Source organism: Phyllostomus hastatus, unplaced genomic scaffold (genome assembly GCF_019186645.2).
Source record: "Phyllostomus hastatus isolate PE091 unplaced genomic scaffold, TTU_PhHast_1.1 phas_contig_17, whole genome shotgun sequence".
Taxonomy (NCBI): domain Eukaryota; kingdom Metazoa; phylum Chordata; class Mammalia; order Chiroptera; family Phyllostomidae; genus Phyllostomus; species Phyllostomus hastatus.
The window spans coordinates 33,395,141-33,418,567 of NW_025333664.1; the positions used below are offsets into that span (position 1 = coordinate 33,395,141).

At 34.4% G+C, this 23,427-nt stretch overlaps 1 protein-coding gene across 7 annotated transcripts in view; it reads right to left on the reverse strand.

Annotated features, from left to right (window-relative positions):
* The window catches only part of TASP1 (taspase 1), a 295,111-nt gene that overhangs the window by 265,744 nt on the left and 5,940 nt on the right, over positions 1-23,427 (reverse strand). For 6 of the 7 annotated variants that reach the window (XR_006785060.1, XM_045833625.1, XM_045833624.1 and 3 more), the window contains exons 2-4: positions 19,143-19,361; positions 15,254-15,321; positions 13,484-13,552 (exon numbers count right to left, since the gene is read on the reverse strand). Coding sequence is in view for 5 of the 7 variants with exons in the window: in XM_045833625.1 (XP_045689581.1) it covers positions 13,484-13,552; positions 15,254-15,321; positions 19,143-19,287 (282 nt within the window). In the remaining 2 variants the exon portion in view is untranslated. Of the gene's footprint in view, positions 1-7,960; positions 8,227-13,483; positions 13,553-15,253; positions 15,322-19,142; positions 19,362-23,427 lie in introns of those variants that run through there. The other variant, XM_045833627.1, reaches the window with a different exon arrangement.

Below are 23,427 nucleotides of genomic sequence, written 5' to 3' on the forward strand. Positions count from 1 at the left end.
CAGCAGGTAACAAGGTCAATATTCAGAAGCCAAAGGCATTTGTGTACAACAACAATGAAATATAAGAAAAGGAAATCAGGAAAAAAGTCCCATTTCCTAGAGCAACAAGAAAATTAAAGTACCTAGGAATAAACCTAACCAACGAGGTAAAAGACCTGTACTCACAAAACTACACAACACTGAAGAAAGAAATTAAGGAGGACACAAATAAATGGACGCAAATACCATGTTCATGAATTGGTATGGGGGTGCTCCACCTGCAGAACACCCCAGCAGGTGCGGATGAGAATAAATCTACCAAGACATGATCTGCTTGGAGAGGAAAGGAGACCAGTCTCTTAGAGGAGAAAGGTCCTGAACATTTCCTTTCCTGAGTTTTTACTGAGTTCAGCTCACACAGAGATACATAGTATGCATATAAAGCTCATCAGTCAATGTCCAAAAAGCTACAGTCATGAAAAACTGATATCATTTAGAGATAATAGTTGAAGAAACAGAGATTGTCTCTGGTCAGGGTTGGCTTTAGTTCAAGTGTCTGTTTCATGGCAACAGGGCACAGCAAGCCTCGAAGGAAACAATGTATATTATTTCTCTGGCCAGGTTCACCCCTAAAAGCTGTCTGTTCCAGTACAAGGTCCAGTAGAAGATCACAGCTGCCTCTGGCATTGTTCCCAAGCTAAGTCCAGCAAGGAGAGCAAAGCAGCCAAAAGACTAGGAGACTTTTACAGAAAGACTGAGGACTCAGGCTATGACAAAGCCAAGGGGTCAGGGTCTTTCTGTCCCTTCTCTTTAGACCCCTAAGTCCTTCCCTGTTGATCCATCACCACTGTGCCTGTCTTAGGTTGCCCCTCCCTTGAGAGGTTTTACCTATCACTGGCTAACCAGTCATCTGTCCAGGTCAAACAGGGGGGAGGTGAGGGAGGCAGGGGCTGCACTCCTGCCAAGAAGAAATGTTCTGTCTCCTTAGTGGCTCATGTCCCAAAGACCTTTTTACTCAGCTATAGCAGTGGGACTCTTATTGTCCATTAATGAGTCTGCAGTACCTGAAACCAGGCAGGATGATTCCCAACAGATTGGAAGAATTAACATCATCAAAATGTCCATACTACCCAAAGCAATTTACAATTCAACACAATCCCTATTAAAATACCAATGACATATTTCACAGATATAGAACAAACATTTCAAAAATGTATTTGGAACCATAAATAACCCCGAACAGCTGCAGCAATTTTGAGGAATAAGAACAAAGTAGGAGGGATCACCATATCTGACATCTAACTATACTACAAGGCCACTGTAATCAAAACAGTATGGTACTGGCATAAAAACAGACACATAGATCAATGGAACAGAATAGAGACCAGAATAAACCCAAGTCTTTATGGTCAATTAATATTCAACAAAGGGAGCAGAGGCATAAAATGGAGTACAAATAGCCTCTTCAACAAATGGAGTTGGGAGATCTAAACAGCTAAATGCAAAAAAAATGAAATTCAATCACCAACTTTCACCATACACAAAAATAAATTCAAGAGGGATAAAAAACTTAAATATAGGTTGTGACATCATAAAAGTCACAGAGAATGTAGGCAGGAAAATCTCAGATATTCCACGCAGCAGTATTTTCACAGATATGTCCCCTAGAGCAAGGGACATAAAGGAAAGAATAAACAAATGCTACTTCATCAAAATAAAAAGCATGGCTGAAGAAAAAAATCAGCAAAATAAAAAGGGATCCAACTGTATGGGAAAATATATTTGCCAATGATATCTCAGACAAGGGTTTAATCTCCAAAATATATAAAGAACTCACACAACTCCATTCCAGGAAGACAAACAAACCAATTAAAAAATGGGCAAAGGACTTGAACAAACACTGCTATAAGGAAGACACACAGAGGGCCCAGAGACATAGGAAAAGATGCTCAGAAGTGCAAATTAAAGCCACAATGAGATACCACTTCACACCAGTCAGAATGGCCATCAAAAACAAATAAACCAACAACAAGTGCTGGTGAAGTTGTGAAGAAAAGGGAACGCTAATATATTGTTGGTGAGAATGCAGACTGGTACAGTCACTGTGGCAAACAGTATGGAATTTCCTCCAAAAAACTAAAAATGGAACTGCCTTTTGACCTGGCAATTCCACTGCTGAGATTATAACTCTAAAAATCCTGAAACACTAATTCAAAAGAATCTTTGCACCCCAATGTTCATAGCAGCACAGTTTACAATACAAAGTCCTGGAAGCAACCTAAGTGCCCATGAGTAAATGCATGGATCAAAAACTGTGGTACATTTACACAATGGAATATCACAGAGCAGAAAGAAAGAAGGAACTCCTACCTTTTGCAACAGCATGGATGGAACTGGAGAGCATTATCTTAAGTGAAATAAAGCAGGCAGTGAACAACAAATGCCATATGATCTCACCTGTAAGTGGAACCTACTCCAAAAAACAAACAAGCCCGCAAAACATAACCAGAGACACTGAAATAAAGAACAAACTGAAAGTAACCAGAGGGAAGGGGTAAAGGAGATAATAGGGGAACAAAAGGGAAGAGTCACCAAGGAACATGTATAAAAGACCCATGGACAAAGCCAAAGGGGGGGTAGGATTGCGGGTGGGAGGTGGGGGAGGTGCGGGGGAATGTGGTGGTGGGAAAATGGAGGCAACTATACTTGAACAATAAAAAATTGAAAAAAAGTAGTGGAATCAAGATTAACATAAATGATGCTGGTAATTCAATATCCTTTAGGACATTAGCAAGACAACATTTGGAAATTGGTACAACATGCTGTGTTTAGAGTCATTTCTCGTACATTCACTACAAACATGGGAAATAATATTTCACTCCTGGGAGCAGAAGTAAATAAAAGAACAATTTGGTTCAATCTTAGTTGGGTCATACAGTATTTTCATCTGCTTTATCTCTAGATCAAAACTCTTTGGAGTGATATATTTTGGTTCCAGTTCAAATTGCTTCAATGGGAAATTCTCTTAAAAGTCCTTAGTTTGATTTGGAGTTCATTTTTAATATAACTAGTTAACACTTAAGTCTAATTTCAATTTTTTTAAATTAAAATTAATTTTATACTTGTGTTGAAATCCCTGTCGCAATAATTTGTGACCTCTAGAGCATTAAGTTAATGCCAATTAAACCATCAATTCACTTTCTTAGCCCTTCCAACACAACAAAAGCTGGCATCTCTGTGCAACCCTATTTTTAGCTGTACCTTAGACTGTAATACAGTCTTAGTTACCCAGTCTCTTATACTCAAAAGGGGCAGCTGTCACTCAGCCCAGGCAGACTGAAGGCCTGTAAGGATATATGTTTTATGTGGCCAGACCTCTCTCTTTTTCAAAAGAAGTTAAAAATCTTTATGGGTGTCCTGATTTTTAAATGTTGACAACAAACTGTAATTTTTAAGATCCTGTCTATGGGCTAATCAATACACTTCTGTAACCTCTGGCCTACATTTCTTTGTAAAGGTTAATAAGGTCTCAAGCTCCTCCAGATGCAAAATCTGGGCTTCAGTTAAGTCTTTAGATTTCCACACAATACAGATTTCAGGCAAAGTAGCTCTCTGATACAAATGCCAATCCTAACAACAAATCATAATTTCATCCTCATGCTTATTTGAATATTTAAAATACTGAATATTCTTACCTCTTTTTACTTAAAGAAGCATGATGATAATATAGAAATAAGTCATTTAAGCTGCACTACCACATGTCAACACACCTTTACTAATTAGAGCCAGGTTAGTGGTCAGAAATGTCACATATCTTCTTACTATGACAATTAGAATTGATAATACTTTTTTACTTCCCCAAAAATGAGTCAGATAAGCTTTTTACCCAGAATCCATAAAAAGAATGATGAATTTTCACGGTATTTTTCCCAAGAAACACCTTGATCACCATTAGTATTGACAACTAACTTCACCTACAATTCTATGCAGTGGTAAACCATCATTATCAAGATGTTAAGGGATGGTCTTCTTTTTGGAGCTAGTAGTTTGGAACAAATTTTTTTTTAATCCATATACAAAACTTACATAGTTATATGGAAGGCAGAATATAAATGTTCAAGTAACATGCAAAACATAAGAGAGAGAAAATTGGGTAAAACAAATAAAGGATAATGAGAATCTATTCCATCCATAATTAGATACCAGATCCCATATGGTTTTTGTAAAAGTTTGCTCTTCTGTTCTCAGTGCAAATTAATGATTTCAAGATCAAGGCAATAAGCACATGAAATTAAGTAAGTATTAAGTATTAAATTTTGAAGGAATTATGCCATCCAGGTAGACAATATTTACAGGAAGAAAGTCTCTGAGGTAAACAAAGAAACAGTAACAAGGTAACCAACTCAGAAATCGATTCAAGCACCCTGCCTATAAGCATCACAATTAGCTTATCCAAGCCTCCCTTCCATTTCCCCCCAACTTGCATATTTGTCATTTCTCTGCACCTCTTTTAGGGTACAGGGAATGGGCTTAAAGGATGTAAGTTTACCAATTATACTGCCCTTCATCCAGTTCTGAAAAAAATTATAAAATGTAATGAAATGAAAGTGAAACTATGATAAAACCTTTTTTTAATTACTAGTTAATTTTATTTCACTGTGTCTACTTTGTTCTCCATGATTGACTAACTGGAGAATAATAGAAATCTACAACATGAAAATCACAAGAGGTTTATGGATTCCTCCTAATGTTGGTGCAATATTGACCTAAAAAAGCCAAATTTTCACAATTAAAACTAATTGGAGGTCATGGTATGTATATATTATCATGGGACTATAGAAAACAAGATCATAAAAAAGATACAGTTTGCAATCAGTTGTTAACTACACCTTAAAAAAACTCCAGGGAATGTTACGTTCATGTGACATGAGCATGTTATATCCAAAAATACAGGAAACATCCATCTCCCACATAGCAGAGAATGATTTACCATTACAAATAGTCTTAGTCGGTGCTTCTATATAAAAACCAGTAGGCGTTTGCAAATTTTTTTGTTCATTTTTTGTTCATGTTTGTTCATTTTTTAAATGACTGAAAATAAAAACAAGAAAACCTACTTTCATCCATGTATTGAAAACGAAAGATATATGAGATTATTTATTTAGTGGCACTGCCTCTGTTCTTAAGTTATTCTCCAAAACAGGGTCATATAAGAGTATTTTCATTCAAATATTAGCCAATTATAAACAATTAAGACATGTTTTAACTGAGATACATATTATTGTTCATGTTTAGGTTTTCAGCCAATTAACATTATATTAATAAAGAATTAAAAGTTTAAGAATTAATGGACTTTAACCAGTAAAGTCCAAAAAACATTTTTACTAGGCCCAAATGAAGTATCTTTCCTTCATTAATACAGAACCCCAGGTCATACTTAGGAATCAGAGGCTCAATTACCTAAAAAAAGTTCCTAGGAAAACAAAAAACTTTCCATTTTCATTTTGTAACTGCTTCTTAATGATAGAAAGTATTCTTTCTTTTCTGGCATTCTCTCTTTTCTCTCTACCTCAGGACATATTTACAGATGCACTGGCTGCTTTACAGACATACTAAAAGTTCTTGCTGTGGTTGATCAAAGTTGGAATGTCTGAGGAAATTACTCAACTTAGTCCAGAATTGCATCTAGCCAAATCATTACAGTGCTCTACTTTAAACATGTGTTAAAGTGATATTTTAGCTATCCTGGAAGCAAGTTGAGAGAGCATTTGTTTGCATCACACTGTGAACACTTGAGTCAAATATATTATGTTGAATACCCAGTTTTAGTATCTGTGACAGTTCATTTTTTAAATGTTCAATTACACAAAAGAAAACATACTTCATGTTTTAAAAGAACAAAAACCCTCACACACAACAGCATATGTATTAGGAACTAAGATTTTTACTTCTTGAAGCATCCAAGCTCTTCTGGAAAGTCAGAATAAAGGCAACAAATGTTGATAATTTGTTCAACAGAGCATTTGTTGATCTGGTATACAATAGTCTGTCAAAATGGAACAGTGTTTTTCTCTAATTTATTATTTAAAATGGTTTAATAAAAAAAAGCACTGCACATTTGTCTTTATCTACTTTCTATTATTAACCTGCCTAATTTTCAAATAAATATAATTAAGCAGAAAAATGACATCACAGCAGTTTATTTTCATTTTTTTAATTGAAAGCCACAGAATCTTATACAGTTACTTGTCAGATATAACACAAATCACTAAAATAGAATATTGGCTTCAATAGACCTGTACATCTGAAATAGTTTTAAACTTTATTTTAGTTGGATTCTTTATGATGTCCAGGAAGAGCTTAACACACACAGTACCCAAAACTGTCCTTTCCACATGAGCTACCATAGAAAAGACAAATATAGCTGTTTCTCCAGTAAAGCCAAGTTTGGCATCCACTTACATTTCCCTTCAACTTAAATAATTATACCTTTTAACAATGTTGACAATAATATGAAAACATCACTCAAAAAAACCCTAATAGACCATGGGATTAAAATAATTTAAACCATCCTTCCATCATGAGGTAAGTACACGCATGGTCAGAATGGGGGATAGGGAGATTTACTAACAACTTATAAGTAGTAACTATGCTTTTCTTTTTACTAAAAAGATTTCCAACCCACTAGAAAATGTTAACATCTGCACATATTCCAAGAGAGGAAAACATAAATTCTTTACTCTGAATTTTCTGAGGAGTCCAGTTTAAGTGTTACAGTGTTGAAGCCCCGTGTTACAGTATATACATGTCATGAACTGTCAGTAAATGTGTACACCATGCAGGAGGCTGGACCCTGAGTAAAAATGACTGCCAGTTGAAACTCTCTGACAGCTGGAATGGCCAAGGCTTACAATTCAATGTTAAGCTTTTTGTTCTGCTATAGTGAGATGCAATCCTTCAATATTCTAACACTTAGGTAAAGCCTGCTACCCCCCAAAAAATCAGGTGATAAAGAAAAAGTGAGAATGAATTTAAAAAAAAAAAGGTTTAATTCTGCTCTGGAGTAAGATATGATCTTGATAGGATTTCTAAAAATTATATCACTTTCTCATTCCTTTCTAGATCCTGGGTTTGAGAGACGGACAAAAACTTAAAATCTAAAGACAGTCTTTCAGATTGACCTTCTTGACATCAATAGAAAACTCTTCTCAGCATAGTCTCTTCATTACCAAAAGAAAAAAAGAAAAAAATAGATTATAAAATTGATGCCCCAAATGATATGGATCCAAACACATATACACACACACATACAATATGCTTCAACAATCACAACACTATAACTTCAACTGCCAATGAATCTAATATCTCTATTAATATATGACAAGAAGATATTTTACACTTAATCCAAAAGTCTAAATTCCTTCCTCATTGCTAAAACACAGGATTACCACCAACTCCACCATACTAACAAATGTACCTTAAGTAGTTCAAAACTGAAATCCAAAACGTAATATATGCTCAGAGAGCAAAAACTCCTAGAGCAAAATAAGGGCTCACACTACTAAGTCTGGTCTTAGAGCACATCTTCTAACAGACTCAGTCAAGATGAACATAGTTCATCAAGAAATGGCTAGGAAAGGGAGCAATCAGTACAAAGTAAAATATAACAGGCTCTGTACTTAAGTGTTTTGACCTGGTCAAAAACTAATATACAGTGTTGAGGCACTGTAAAATTAATCTAGAATCTAATAATTGATTCAGTTTTCTTTTTAGTCTAAAAAAATTGAAAGAAAAAAATTCACTGCTTTTCCATTAAGCAGGTACTTTGTGCTAGGGAGCATGTTTAATTTCTATGGTCTCAGAAAAAGAACAGATGTACCTAATGTGTAAACACAAACAGTAAGTTACAAATTGCCCCTTAGTATGAAAGGCAAGAATTAGCATTAGTACTCAAAAGTGTTTTAAAAAGAGCGTAACTTACTTTTACTGTCCCAGGCTAACTGGGCTCTGTCTGGTGCTTCTTTGTCTGCACATGGCCACCCACAGCCTGTCTTCTAATTAAATGAATGCTCTAGAAGCAGAACAAGCAAACAAGTTGCCTCCATCTGCGTACAGCTCTTCAGGATACATTTCCCTTGGTCAGAAGGTGGAAATTCTTGGGAGAGGTGATTTTCTCTGCCTCTTCACAAGAAGAACATGGATACTTGGCTGGATGCAACTCCATGAAGTGTAACTGTGTGTGTACACCTCAAAAAATAAAACAAAAAATGCAGAGAAACATAAAGACTCTATAAATAGCTGGAATACACAGAAATACTGAAGCACCACTGGAAATACTGCTAAACAGACAGCAAAACAGGGTCTTTGAATAAAATAATCAATGGTACCAAGTTGAAAAAAAAAAGCATCTAAAATCAAAACTCAAATTTCATGCAGTGAAAACATTTTAAGTAAAAAAAGAAAAAAGGCAAAACTCTTTACTTCACATACATAAAAATAGGACCTCTTCCCATTACAGAGAATAAAAGATATTACCCACAGAAGAGAAAAATGAGATCTAAAATTAGACTCATCAGTCACATTTTGATTAACGGGCACTTGTGAGCTAAACACATCAAGCTGTCCTTTTCCATTGTGTTCAGCCCCATGGGGGGAGAGGCGAGGGGGGAAGAAGGAAACAAGGAACCACCGAAATACTCAGCTACCCTTTGATTATGAAAAAATGATTTCTGCAAAAGAAAAAAAAAGTGCAGACAGTGTGGATATTCATTAATTTAAGTAGTTTTTTAACCTCCCAAATAAACAGAAATAACTATAAAGCAGATGCCCCTACTTTCTACAATAGAAACCAAACACTTAAGTGAGCTAAGGAACAGGTAGTGGTTAAGAATTTACTCACAAAGAAATCCCACAAATGAACTTGCTATAGCTTTGTTGAAAGAAAGGAAGTCATATCAGCCCTTCCCAATGTTCCCTTCCAACCTAGATATGCCCACATATGCTAGCAACAAACCACATCATCTCCATGACCACTAAGCAGTTCAAGGACTAGCAGGCCTTAAGTGCTCTCTCTCTCCCCCTCTGAGGCACACAAACAATTCCAGCCAGAAGTATATAACCAAGGAAAAAGGGTGTAGCCTAATCCTGCTCTTGCACACAGGCACCTGGCTATGGTCCACCAACAACTGACTTCTCAGCAGTGATGACATTCTGAAGATTCCTACCTTTAACAGAAACAGAAATGCATGCAGAGCTGGCTCTGGATATAAGAGACACAGAAAAATGTGTAACAACATTACTTATAATAATATAAATGTATAATAGTGCAATACCTAAATTTTTTCTCTTATACCCCAAACTATCAGCTATCTGGATAAATAGTTACTTCTTAGAGGATTTTCCTAAGGTTTATAAGTAAGCATTATATTGAATTACATAGAGATCCAAAGACAACGTATTGCTATTAGAAGACATATAAAAACTGATGCCAAATAGAATCTGCTCATTAAATGCTAAAGATTTTGTATAATAAACTAGTTTTAACCATGAATTACTCTCTCCCCTGACCATAAGGAGCCTTTAAGGATGAATCAAGTCAACAAAAGAACTATAGGCTCCACTTACAATAACATAAATTCAACAAAATATAGTTTAATAAAGGAGACTATGCAATTTGCCTTTCACTGTATGAAATGTAAAATCTATACCTATCACTATCTTTAATAGACTGTTCTACCTACCAAAATAACTAGTTTTCAAAATGAATTAACCAAAATCTCCCAAAGGCTAGCTACATCAAGATCTTTGAAATCGCAGCCAGATTTATCCACTTTCTAACACAAGACTACAAACAATCTCTAAAAGTTTGTCATCCATATTTAATCTATTATTCCTTATTAGAACTTTTTAACCAGGTCTTAGTACTTTTTTTTAAAAAAATCAATATGCAAAGGGAGCTTCAGTAATTATTTCATGAATACTAGTCCATTTTCTATCAGAATCTTTGAAACACTTTCTACTGTAGCAGTGGCATCATGCCTCACCCAGATCTATATCCAATTTCCTCAAAGAAGAAATTCATACCAGAAGTTCTACCATGTAAAATGGCCAAAATGACCTTTAGAATTTAAAACTCACTGTCATTACCTTAACCAAAACTATTTCAAAAGCAGTCATCAAAACAACTGTCTTCCAAATGCAGAGCCCTAGTTATGAAGATCAAATTGTTTCACAATATTTATCTTCTCTGTGAAATCAGGGTTGTACTGGTCAATGGATATAAGTCACCTTCCCATCAGTTATTCATAATCTCAAAAAAGCTATAAATAGCTAAATGAAACAATGAGACCAAATCAACTTAATAAATTATTAAAATATGATCTACTGATATAAACTGACCTTTCTATTTCCTTTCTCACATTTTGAAAAGAAACAAAACGCACTTTGGGGTCATACTTTCATTTCCACACTGCAAAACACCTCTCCTACAAGAGTGGTCATTTTCCATCCAAAACCCTGAAGGGAGAAGCTTGTCAGTTTAATAGGCAGGAACTTACGTACTTGGCCCTACCTCCCTTATTTAAATGAAAGAAACACCCACTCTGGTGTCCAGAAGTGGTAGACTTAGGAAAACACCACTTTGTCTGTATTGGTAGATGAGACATATAAAACTATACAAGGTTTCCAAGAAAAGCTGAACAATGAAGTGTCTAGGTGGAGTATATTAAGTATATAGGCCACCTAGGTACATCATTTTTGGTTGTATGTCATGTATATATAAATAAACTTACTTTTCTTTCACTTTGTCTCTTCCTCCTCTATGACACCAAGTTGAGAATAGTGAACTTTTTACTATTTCAGTAAGTGCATATTTTCATATTTTTCAAAATACAAGGCCCTTCTAGCCAACGGGGACCATTAAACCATTTCAGTCATTTCAATTCAGTTAGTAAAGTTCAAGGAATTCAAACCAACTTTTGCTATCTATCTAAGTAATAATGTAACAGGCAAGTTTTAAAAGTAGTTTTGTTTTAGCCAAAAAGTATATCTCGAAGTTGAAAGAAATGGTATGATGGCTCATATCTAATCAATATGTAGAACAACACTGAACAGATTGAATTAGGATACTACTGAATAGACTGATCAAAATTAAAGATAAACAGTTATTCTCAATAAATAGAACAGTGTAAATCAGACTCGGTAGGACTTCAGTGAATTAAAAGGACTCAATATTGTTGCTTATATTTCCTGAAGTACAGAAAATATTAGACTCTGATTTTCATATATCTTTCCATTGACCCAACTATTATAATATTTCAAGCAAACTCTATTTGAAAACCTCACACTGTTATCATGCAAGGTGACTGAACTGCAGAGGGCACTATAAGCATGACTTCCAACATAATTCTTAAGATAAATATTCTTCCAGGGTAGCCTTAGCCTTTAAGCTACTAAAATATATTTCAATCAAAAATTCCACATAAAAATGAATTTTTAAAGATAATTCATTGAAATTCTTCCTCAAATGTAATAATTATAAGGGGGAAAGTATACTACCTTCACTCAGGACAGTATTCCATGCTACCATTACCCATATAACAATCAAAAATAAGAGAACACATTTGTTTAAAAACAAAATCCTTCATATTCACAGTCAAAAACCACAGGTCATAATTCAAAATTATAAAATTCACTTACATGTAACACATTCTAAATGGTATTTTTAAGTATAAATAAGCAAACTTTTAAAAATAGGATTGACACATCACTGGGGAAAAATATAATAAAATATTCAACTTGATATAAGTATGATTTGGGGAGATTAAAAGTTATTCTAAAATGAAAAGAAAAAGGAAAACTTAATTTTACTTAATTTTGTATTCATAATTGTCATAGTATATCCCCCAGGTAAGTATTAACCTTCTTTCCCCAGACCCACAGTGACTCCTTGCACTGGTATGTCAGGTAATCTCAGGACATCATTTTCTGCACAAAGGAAAGTAATTTGCAATTAACAACTGAATTAAATTAGGTGAAGCTTTCCTTATGTGTATGTGCTGAGTAAAGGTACAATTTGGTGCTAAGTATACATTAATCTTCTTTCTTGCATTTCTTTTCTCCTTTTATCCATAATATATAATTAACCTTTTTGACATTATAAAACTTGTCATTACTAGTTACCATAAGTAATCAACCTCATACATATATAAATTCCAAAGTACCTCATAATATTAATAATTGCTAACAGTTATGAAGTGCTTACCATGTACCACACACTGTTCTAAGGAACTGTTATGTTAACTCAGTTAATCTTCACAACTCCGTAAAGCAGGCATTATTATCCACATATTATGAATGGAAAAACTGGATCAAGGAGATGCTATGAGGTGCCCAGGGGCACATGACTAATGACTGGTGTCAGTCACAACAGAAGGGGACCACATAATCTCAAATCAGATGCCCCTGAGATCAAACTCCAATAGAACTGATCCTTAACTAAGACCAAGCTGAAAGTATTAACAGGAGAGATTAAAATCTGTAAAGCATGATCAAAAGTACAACTCCACAATGAAGTAGGGGAATAAACAAAAAACAACTATGATTTTTGGCAAAATCCTGGGCAATTTTCACAGAGAAAAGCAAGGCCTGGCATGACAGGGTACGTACCCTGATAAGAGAGCCTAAACACAAGGGCAACAATCCCATCAATTTGGGAAATTCTACTCTAACTACCCCATTTTCCCTCAAACTCAGCATTATTTTATCTTCTTTTCTTAATTTGATTCCCCAAATAGTCTTCTCAACCAAAAAACTGTTCACTATAATCCTCTAAACTGACTTATACATATCTGCCTTCTCTAAGTTTGAGCAGAAGTCAGTCTTCTGAGGCATCCATATCCCCTGGACAAACTCATCACCAAAGTTCCACACTAAGAGAACTAAGAGACCCTCACTCTGAAGTACAAAGAATTACGACAAACTTGAGACCTCCCCACTGAATTCCTCACTGTCTGCAGTTCACTGCAGACCAACTGAACAACCACAATGGACAAGACATGCTTCACAGAGCATAGCTTCAGAATTTATATCAAACTATTAAGTTGTTAAGGAAACTTTACCTTCCACTTTAGAAATATCTAAACAGTTGGAACTTTTTGTTTTCTAAACATATATTCCTTTGGGGAGTGCTAATTTCAGGAATTTTCCTACTAAAAATATGAAGGAAATTTAAGTATCCAGTAATGTTAAGTAACCAGTAACTTTTATATTCACGAGTCTCACAAAACAGGGGGAAAAAGGAATTTAACCAGTTTTTTGTATTACTCAGAGAACTCTCCAATAAAAACAACCTAACAATGTCACAGGCTTCTTCACAACTTTGTTAATATTGTTGGTAAACACTGGTCCCATAATTGAGGGTTGACTAACTTAGTAGTGTCATGACATTTAAGAATAACAAACACATTCACAAATATTTTAAATAAAACACAGAGAAAAGAAATACCTCAAGTTCCACCAGAGCTGCAGTCACTGCATCTGTCGCAAGAGCGCCAGACTGTAGCTTTTCAATTGCCTATGAAACCAAGAGGAAAGATTATTCATTGTAAAACCACAACTGCTCAAACATACACAAGAACTTTCCAAAGACTTAAACAAGTGTAAGAGACACTTAGAATTAATAAAAATTGATCGCTATTGCCATTCTATACTTCAAGATATAAAGTATTTAGATTCAAAACAATCATTTAAAACAATGTATTTACATTCATAATAATTTATGACACAGTTCCCTTAATATTATTCAAATTAAGGCAATGTAAAAAAATCTAGCCACTAAATGCAAAGCACTAAGAATTTTATTAAGTGAAAGGATTTCATTCATCACAAGGCAACTCAAATAGCCATAGACAGTATATGAATTCAGTTTGGTTTAAATATCCTGACAATTCATATTTTAGATAGATAATTAAATCTCAGACTAAGCTAAATTCTCTTCCCACTGTTCCTATTCTCCCCACCCCTAACTATAAAAAAGTAGTGATGCCCAATCACAGAGGCATTTCAGAATCCTTAGATGGAAACATACATTTAACTAAAGCATTTTTGATACTATAATAGATTTTATAGTGAGATAAACAAATCACATTCTTTTGTAATATAAACTACAGAGAGTAAAGGTCTATAAAAATCACCCTGCTTCTTGAGTATAATTTAAGACATGAAAGAAAGAAGGAAGAATGATTTCTAAGTGAACTATGAAAGCTCCAAATTAGTCAATAAAGAGAAAGCTCAAAAAGAGAATTCTATTAAACTTTTAAGAAGCACATTCATTGTATAAATTGAGGAGGTTGATTACATACTCTAAATGAATTAGGTTTCTAGGACTATAGTAGTTCTATATAAGCAAAACATTCTTTTCAGATAATGAAAAGATTTCACACTTTAAAAAATAAGATAAAAAGTGTAAAAGAGCTTAGAGAACTTTTAACTTTATTATAAATTATTTTAAATATCCCTATAACAAAATATTCTTATTTATTTTTTATGGGATTTCATTCATAAGAAAAATTTGTATTTTTAATAAAATACAATCTTTCTTTTATAAGTATTAAACATAAATCAAAATAGCTGAGAGACTCAATTACATAATATACAATATCCAATTAACATTCTATTTAAATAAAAGTAAATGAAAGGTTTGCCTACAAAAGTACATAGTCAGGATCAAAATAAAAACAAACAATATTTGTTCTGATTCCATTCTTGATTCCACATTAAGTATTCAACAATTTAACAAAACCTCAAGAACCAAGGAGAAAAAAAGCACAACTGAGTACAAGGGCAAAGCTAACTTCAGGAATGACAATGAATTTCTATGATACAAACTACGTAATGAAAAACAGAAGGAAAATATACATGATAATCTCCTAAAGAAAAGCACCCATTTTCATTTGTTAGTTTTTTTTCTTCCTTCACTGAAAGACACACTGACTGCCTTTGAGCTATTTCCTACAGAGCTCAACGCCTTTGCAAAGATTAAAAGATATATGATTATGTACCCATGATCCCAAAAATACAGACTTTAATCTGGGAAAGATCTAAGCATGATTTGAAGATTTAAAAAAAACACAAAACAAAACAAAAAAGACCTCACAAACATGAGCAAAATTATTTTATGGTCCAAGCTAAAGATCATCTTATAAATAAAACCTTAAAATTTTGAATTTCAAGGTAAAGCTGCTTTATGGTCAAAACTGAAATGTTTGTATCATACCTTCTGACAAGCTCGTTTACATACATGTTTATATTCCTTGGCTTTGGATTCAGAATGATAACCTGCACCTGTAGTGGAACAAACCAACCAATTATTAATATTCATTAAAATGTCAGGGACCTTGCTTATATAAATAGTTCATACAATCTGATGCTCCCTAGTGACAATAAAACTACTGTCTTAACTGTATAGAGTTTTAAAAATCTAATAACTTCTTTCTCCACCATATGCCTTGTTAATTCCATGCCTTATCTTCTTTTTCAAAAGCTATTTTCCTGGAAGCGGCATTAGAAATAGCACATGTCCCCAAAGAAGCTTCACCAAGGTCATCTTTCCCCCTTTGGAAAAACCTCTCTCCAAAGATAGGAGTTTTTTGGTGTGGAGTTGATAACACAGGCAGTGTCAGGGAAAAAGAGTCCCTTCAAATTCTTCTCTGTTGACCTTCAGAAAGCACCTGCCATTTGGGAATCCAAAATTCTTAAAACTAACATCACAAAACTAGCTAGTTTCTAAATAACATTTAAAGTTGAGGGGTGTTAAACCCCACCTATCCACAACCACCACCAATATTATCACTCCTACCCAAACCTTTACATACTCTTACTCCTAGAATTTAAACTCAGAGTGTCTCTGAAAAGTTAGTGATTGTAGCCCTGGCTGGTGTAGCTCAGTGGATTGAGCGCAGGCTGCAAACCAAAGCATCGTAGATTCGATTCCCAGTCAGGGCACATGCCTGGGTTGCGGGCCAGGTCCCCAGTGGGGGCCACGTGAGAGGAAACCACACACATTGATGTTTCTCTCTCTTTCTCCCTCCCTTCCCCTCTCTAAAAATAAATAAATAAATAAATAATCTTTAAAAAATAGTTAGTGATTGTATATGCATGACTGCCTATTAGAAATTCTGTTGGTCCCAGGCTCTTAATCAAATACCCAGCAACTTCCTCAAGAGAATGGCTCTGAAATTTATTTCCCTAAACAGGTTAATACTTGCTTAGGTACAGATTGGAGAACGATCTAAATAAGAAAGAAACCAAGAGTCCTTAAACTTATGTGATAATTAGGCTTCTAATCAAAGTTTTGAACCCCATCCCACCCCACCCCATCTTATCTCCACCCAAGCCCCAAAGCCGCATAGGAGAACAAGGAAAGGAAGGTTAAGAACTACAATTCTAAGCCTCATGGCTTCTCCTGTGAGGCTGAAGACTGACACAAACGAAATTCTCCTTTCTCAAGGCAGAGAAGGAACTGGCCAAAAAGCTGTGGTTAAGGGATTCAAGAGCACAGAAAAGATGCCCAAGCAACAGGAATCCATAATACACCCAAATTCTAATCCATAATACACCCAAATTCTAATCCCATAATACACCCAAATTCTAAGAACTTCATAGAAATTGTGCCAATATTTAATAGCCCTCTCTTTACGGTCCTTTAATAGATCTGATTTCAGGTCTGTCATCTTAGATCTTAAGCCCCAATCTTTCACATTTCCCAAAGAATGGGACACTATTGCAAAATAGATCATTTTAGTGTATGGATAACAGCATTAATAGCTTTAACACATAAATCCTTCTCTTAGAATAGGGAAAAAAGTCTCAATATGTCTCCAGTAATTCCTCTATTTAACAAGGGAAAAGTAGGCTTAGGATATATGCCACTGATATTCAACAGTCTCTAACTAAAATTTAATTACAATGTTTTTTTTTACACTGGTTTAAAGTTATTTTCTCTTCACCCAAGTGATACTGGCATTCCATTTTAGAAAAGAAAAGTTTCATTTTTAAAACTTTAGGATAACAAAGTGTTTCATTTTTTAACATTAGGTATGATAGGGAAACTCAAGAGTTAAAAGATTTCAGCCTTAGTTGATAGGCTTCAGTGATTAATGCACATGGAAAGCTGTTATTCCAGGAACTGGAATACATGACCACATGATTCCAGGAAGTCAACAAGCAATTCAACCCTTGTTATCCAGGGGGTCTGCAAGCAACAGAGACGGTATCTGGGCCACTGTGTTCCAACGAGGGAACTCCATAATGTAAAGAATTGCTGAACAGATGAGAAGTAGTAGGAAAATTACCGCCAACTGCAACTCTTACCCAATTAACCATTTTTCCAAACCCCTTACCTACCCTTTCTTCTTATAAAAAAATAGGCTTAAGATAAGATGTTAAGACAGTTTTTGAGGGTACATAGCCCACCATCTTCTCAGATTACTGGCCATCTGAATAAAGCACCCATAAAGATTTAATCCTTATCTCTGGTTATTGGTTATACTAGGGACAGGCAGCAAAAACACCGACTCTTCTGGTGTCACGAAAACAATAGAAGTAGTAGACAGATCTGGCAAAAATCTAGAATCTAAAGAATCTACTACTCAAATAACTAAAATTTGGGTAAATCTCCTCTAGTATGAAAAAAAAATAATTAAAATCTCTACACTGAATGAGAAATTGAAATTTTGTCTCTTGGTTGTACAAGACAGATACTTCTGCATAATCAATCATCCTATCTGAACTTCTAATAATTTAGAAGGGCAGGTCACCCTTAATTCACACAATCTTGCCATAACTCAAGATTTTCTCCAGTTACAAGCTGGCCCCCAGCACCAACTTTATCTAGGAGCCATTACCATTAAGTTTGTATTTGAGAAAGGACGGATACCATCATGATAGCCACAAAAACCAGCACTTTCCTAACTAATCTAAAGCTCTATCTTAATATTTGTTATAAATACCAGACTTCCTCATACAATTTTCAAACACTGAAATAAAATAACTCACTGGGTACTATGAAAGATGTACCTTCAACATGGTGTACCAGAAAGAACACTGGCCTTGGAGTATGAAGGCAGGAGGTTCTAGTCCCAGAATTATTTCTATAAAATTACTTCATTTCTTTGTGAAAGCATTTGAAAGAAAATGAAATTAAATCTTTGTGTTTTTTTTTTTTTTTCAATTCTTCTGGATTAGATTCTATAAGACTTCCCAAGATGTCAGGTCTAAATACAGTCAAAGGTTAATGAACCACCAAGAAAGACACCAGTTTGACAACAAATATTTCCCCATAGCAAAGCTAATCTTGCTTCCATAATGCTTGGATGAATGAGGAAAGCGAAAAGGGGACCCAGTCATTCCTTCTTCCTTCAGGGAAATCATAAACTTTAAAATCTGAATACCACACAGGCAAATAAAAATGACTAAAGAAAAAAAAAAGGCCTGCTGAAAAGACCTGGGCAGAGGTACAGAACTCTGAACCCAAGACCCTTCAATGATGAGGAACCCAAGGGTTAAACTTCACAGTAATCTGTCCTTGTGGTCCTCTCAAGTAGATAGAGATCATAGGCTGATATAGGTATATTGCTAAGAGCACTAGACTGGAACTTAAGGGCCCACTTAAAGGTTTCTCAACTTGGCTGTAGCAGGAACTAGCCAAGTGCCTAAAGCCATTCAATCTCTCTGGTTTTAAGATCCCTCACATACCATATTAAGAAGGCAAACTAGCTCTAACACTGTGTAAATATACTCTCAGATAGCCATAGTCAAATATGGGGGTCAATAAAACTTTTTCAGGATCATTACTTTTAAAACTACAAACCAGAGTTTAAAAAAAGTACTTTGGTTTAAACACTATCTAAATACATCTATTATATAGAGTAAAAGTAAGGGATAGGATAGAGGAGTGAAGAAGACATAGGGAGAGTTGTCATTACAAGATCTTCCTAGTTGGTATTAGGAGAGGCCTTCACTATATCGAAGTCAATCTCTTTTTATTCCAATTCCTCTCTGGTACTGTGTTCTTCCAGAGGTGAAATTCAACTTCCAGTGTACTTTAAGGCAAGAAAAAAATCAACATTATTTTCATCTTCCGACTCAATTACTTAAGAGTTTACCTGCATGCACCAACACAAAGCCCCCTCGCTTCTCTTTATGGGACTGCTTTGTTTCCAGTTCTTTGGCTGTTATTTTAACAGCTGAAACCTGAGATGATCTGGAAGGCAGCCCTTCTCCAGAACTCATCCCCTTCTCCATGGTCATTCTCCAAGTTTACCATCTTCTATTGGAAAAAGAGCATACTTCCATCCAAAAGTAATTGCAGGAGAAGAATTACCCTAAAGGAAAACAGACAAAGATGGTATGCATTCCTTTCCACTAGCACACACATAACTTATACAAATTAGTACAAAGATAACTTACCAAAAAAAATAGTAATTTTAAGTTATTTAACTGGCTAATACAAAGAATATAAAAAGGTTAGAATTTAAATCTCTGTCCACTGACAGTACTTGTCTGAAGTCATATAAACAAAAGAACTGTTATAAAAAGACTTCATACTGAGTCCAAAGATATTTTATCTTTCATTGTATCTACATTAAAGAAAAACTCAATATAAGTTAAATATTACTTTCTACTCCCTCCAAACCAAATGGTAATAATGTGTGGGACATTTTAGAATCAGGCTGCGCTGGCAACGTCACCAAGCCTTGGTATAAAGCCTAGATTACTGCTTACTTTTTTTTTAAGATTTTATTTATATATTTTTAGAAAGAAGGGTAGGGAGGGAGAAAGAGGAGAGCAACATGGATCAGTTGCCTCTGGCAAACCCCCAAATGGGGATCTGGCCCACAACCCAGGCATATGCCCTGACAGGGAATTGAACCAGCAGCTTTTCAGTTAGCAGGCCAGCACTAAATCCACTGAGCCATAACAGCCAGGGCTGCTGCTTCCTTTTTTTTCAGCTTTATTGAGATATAATTGACATGTAACATTATGTAAGTTTGAAGTGTACAATGTGATGATTTGACATTCATATATACTGTAAAATGATTACAGTAAGGTTAGTTTACACATTCATCACCTCAACTTAACTACAATTTTTTAATGTCATGAAAACTTGTGAGATCTATAGATTTCTGCTTAACAAAGCAACATATATACATTCACACTGTCTGTGAAGAACCTCTTAAGAAAAACAGTCTAATGCTCCACAGCTCAACCATAAAACACAATGCTACCAAAATTATATGACTAAACCAAGAAATTAAAGTAACAGTTGTGCAATACCTGTTAATTTTTATGAAAGCATTATTTCCAAGTTTCTCAACAGATAAGTAATAATAATGAGACATAAAATTTAATAAAATAAATTACCAGCAACTTATACCATAAAGTTTCTATTTTTCTCACAAGCTTACAAGTTTCTAGCAATCTTGGCTTAATAACAATAACAATAGCAGAACACATTAAGGAAAAATGGATTATTTAAAAACTCAACACGTTTGAAGAAAATTTGAGAGTAAGGTGGTTGAAACTACTTAAACTTACACTTGTACTGTTACGTAAAATCTTTACCTTATTCTAAAGTGACAAATGGGGAGGAACACAAGGCTTTCTTTTCTAATATGAAACACAAATAATAACATAAAGAGTGACTTAGGTAATTCGTCCAAAAAAGCAGTGTTACTCAAAATATGGTCTGCATACCAGTGTTTGTTACCAGTCTGAAATAATTATTTTATTAATATATCAATTGCTTTTATGCATATTTTCAATAAATAATGTAGAGCTTTGTATTTCTGTTCAATTTCCTCATGTTTTACTTATACCATTACTTTTTTAATTTAACAATTTTATCTGATAAATCTAATAAAACCTGAACTTTTACTTTTATCTTTCATTCACACTTCCATATTTGTTTTGTTTGGGTTTTGCTTTGGTTTTGTTTTTGATTGTTTTTGTTCAGTTCATGGTCAGCAATAAACTGAAAATTTTTTGAAGCTGGTCCTTTACACCAGAGATGGTCTGAGAAGCACTGTAATATATTTAACTTCCTCTAATTCTTGGTTTAAAAGAGTCCATTTAATTTTTATTATATAACATTTATTTTAAAGGGCAAATGGTATATGCTATTGTATTAAAATGTTTACATATATTCATAAACACAGGGAGAAATTTTTTTATTACAAAAGAGTGCTGAGCTGATTAAATAAACAGTGAATTTAAATGCCAGTTTTTGTTTTTGTTTTGTGGTGGTGCCTGTCTTTCTAAGGATGAATTTTCTTCCAAAAACTTCACAAGGATCTGCATCAATTACCTTTTATAACTTTGATTATTTCTCTGAGAGAGGTTTCTATTTATTCATGTGTCAGTTAAATTTAAATGATTACGGTTCATCTGCCAGCCTCTACAGGCCATGTAGGACCCAGCCATGAAATGAGCTTGGACTTGCTAGTTTCCACAAAAATATGTTGAATAAAAACTCAGGTATTGGAAAATTGAGAGCTTCAGTTAAAATAAAAAACATATCCAAGTACTATGGGTTATTAAACTCCAGGCAACTCTGTTTTCAGATGCATTTTTAATCAATAAATTAGAACATCATTTTATAATGATCACAGCTTGCTATAATACTTTTAAAAATACATATATGAAAGATTTTAAAATACTACTTCTCCAGTTGCCTTAAAAAAATAAAATCCAGAAGATGAATTAATGTTATTTCTTGAGCAACCTACCATCCCTTGGAGACTATCTGAAATATATTTATCTTGCCATGTCATCTCAATAAACTTCAAAAATGCTGGCCCCAAAGTTCTGCTGGACTGGAAAAAGAACTCAAGTAGACTCAAGTACAGCTCTGGCCTCCAACTCTCAATGGTTACCAGAATGTTTTTAGTTCAACTAGAAAAGAAGCAATTTCTACTCCAACATCAGTTTTTGTTCAACTCAAAACCCATTAAAGGTCTGACCTACCTAATAAATAAAGAGTTCCAACAAAGAACTAAAAAAGACAAAAAAGGCCTAATGGGCAAATCCCAGTTCACAGAAAAATTACAGAACAGATTAAACAGATCAGAAGATACTAAATCTCACTCAAAAGAAAGATGCAAAATAAAACACTGAAATATTTTTTTAACTTGGATTGGTAAACATCTAAAAGTAAAGTAATAAAAAAACAGTAAGATAAAATTCATGTTTTGAGGATATGAGAAACAGGAATTCACATACATTGCTAGTGGTAGTATAAAATAATACAACTCAACAATGGCAACTGGCAAAATCGAACAAAATCACAAACACAAAGAGGAGAGTCTATAACAGGAAAGCTATAAATCAACCATATATCTGGACAAAACTGGTTAAAAAGCAGCCACTGGAAAAAATGAGAACATTCTTAATATATAAATATGGAATGACAGATCTTGAAGATATTTTGTAAGTAAAAAACACATAATACAGAATTATATGCAGTACCATATTTGAGGGAGGGGAAAAACTAATACATATAAATATATGTGCAAAGTACAAATCTGGAAAAACATACCAAAAAAACAGATTAGTAGTCATCACCAGTAGATATGGATAACTGATGAACAAGGTGATATGGAAATTTTACTGTTCATCATTTTTGTACCTTGCAATTTGAACAATCTCAATGTATTATTTATAAATATAATTTATATATTTATTTATTTATGGGAACACAAGGTAACTAGCCAAGTCCAAGTTCCAAAATAAGTCAAGTCTGTGAGATCCCACTTAAAAACTGCAGTAAGAGGGGAAATGCCATATTCTAAAACTTCTCAACACTATTCCTACCTAGGGAAGAGATAGACCAGGGGTGTCAAACTTATTTTCACTGGGGGACCACATCAGCCTCGTGGTTGCCTTTTAAAGGCTGAACATAATTTTAGGACAGTATAAATGTAACTACTCCTTAACTAGGGGCAAAGAGCTCTACATTTGGTCCTTTATAGGCAACCTTGAGGCTGATGTGGCTGGCGCTCAGTGAAAATGAGTTTGACATCCCTGGAATAGACAGAAACATGGCTAATCAACGATACTAGCCCAAGAGGCCTTTTGTTCTTGTTTTTCTGGATCTTTAACTTCTGGGGCCATACAAACTACAGGTAATCCAAATTAAAAACAAATATATCTTAGTTTTCGATCTCTATAGTTAACTAAAAAGTTAAAAATAAATCATGACCATAGATTAACATCAAATATCCCAGTGATGCTTTTATCACATTTGGAGTCATTATTACAAATCACTATTTCAAACTGATGAAAACATACATCAATACAGTCACAAAAAAAATGTCTAGCATTTCAGCTAAGCTTTGAGGTAATACTCAACACTAAGTGAAAGGCAATGCATAAGCATGTTACAGTTTCATA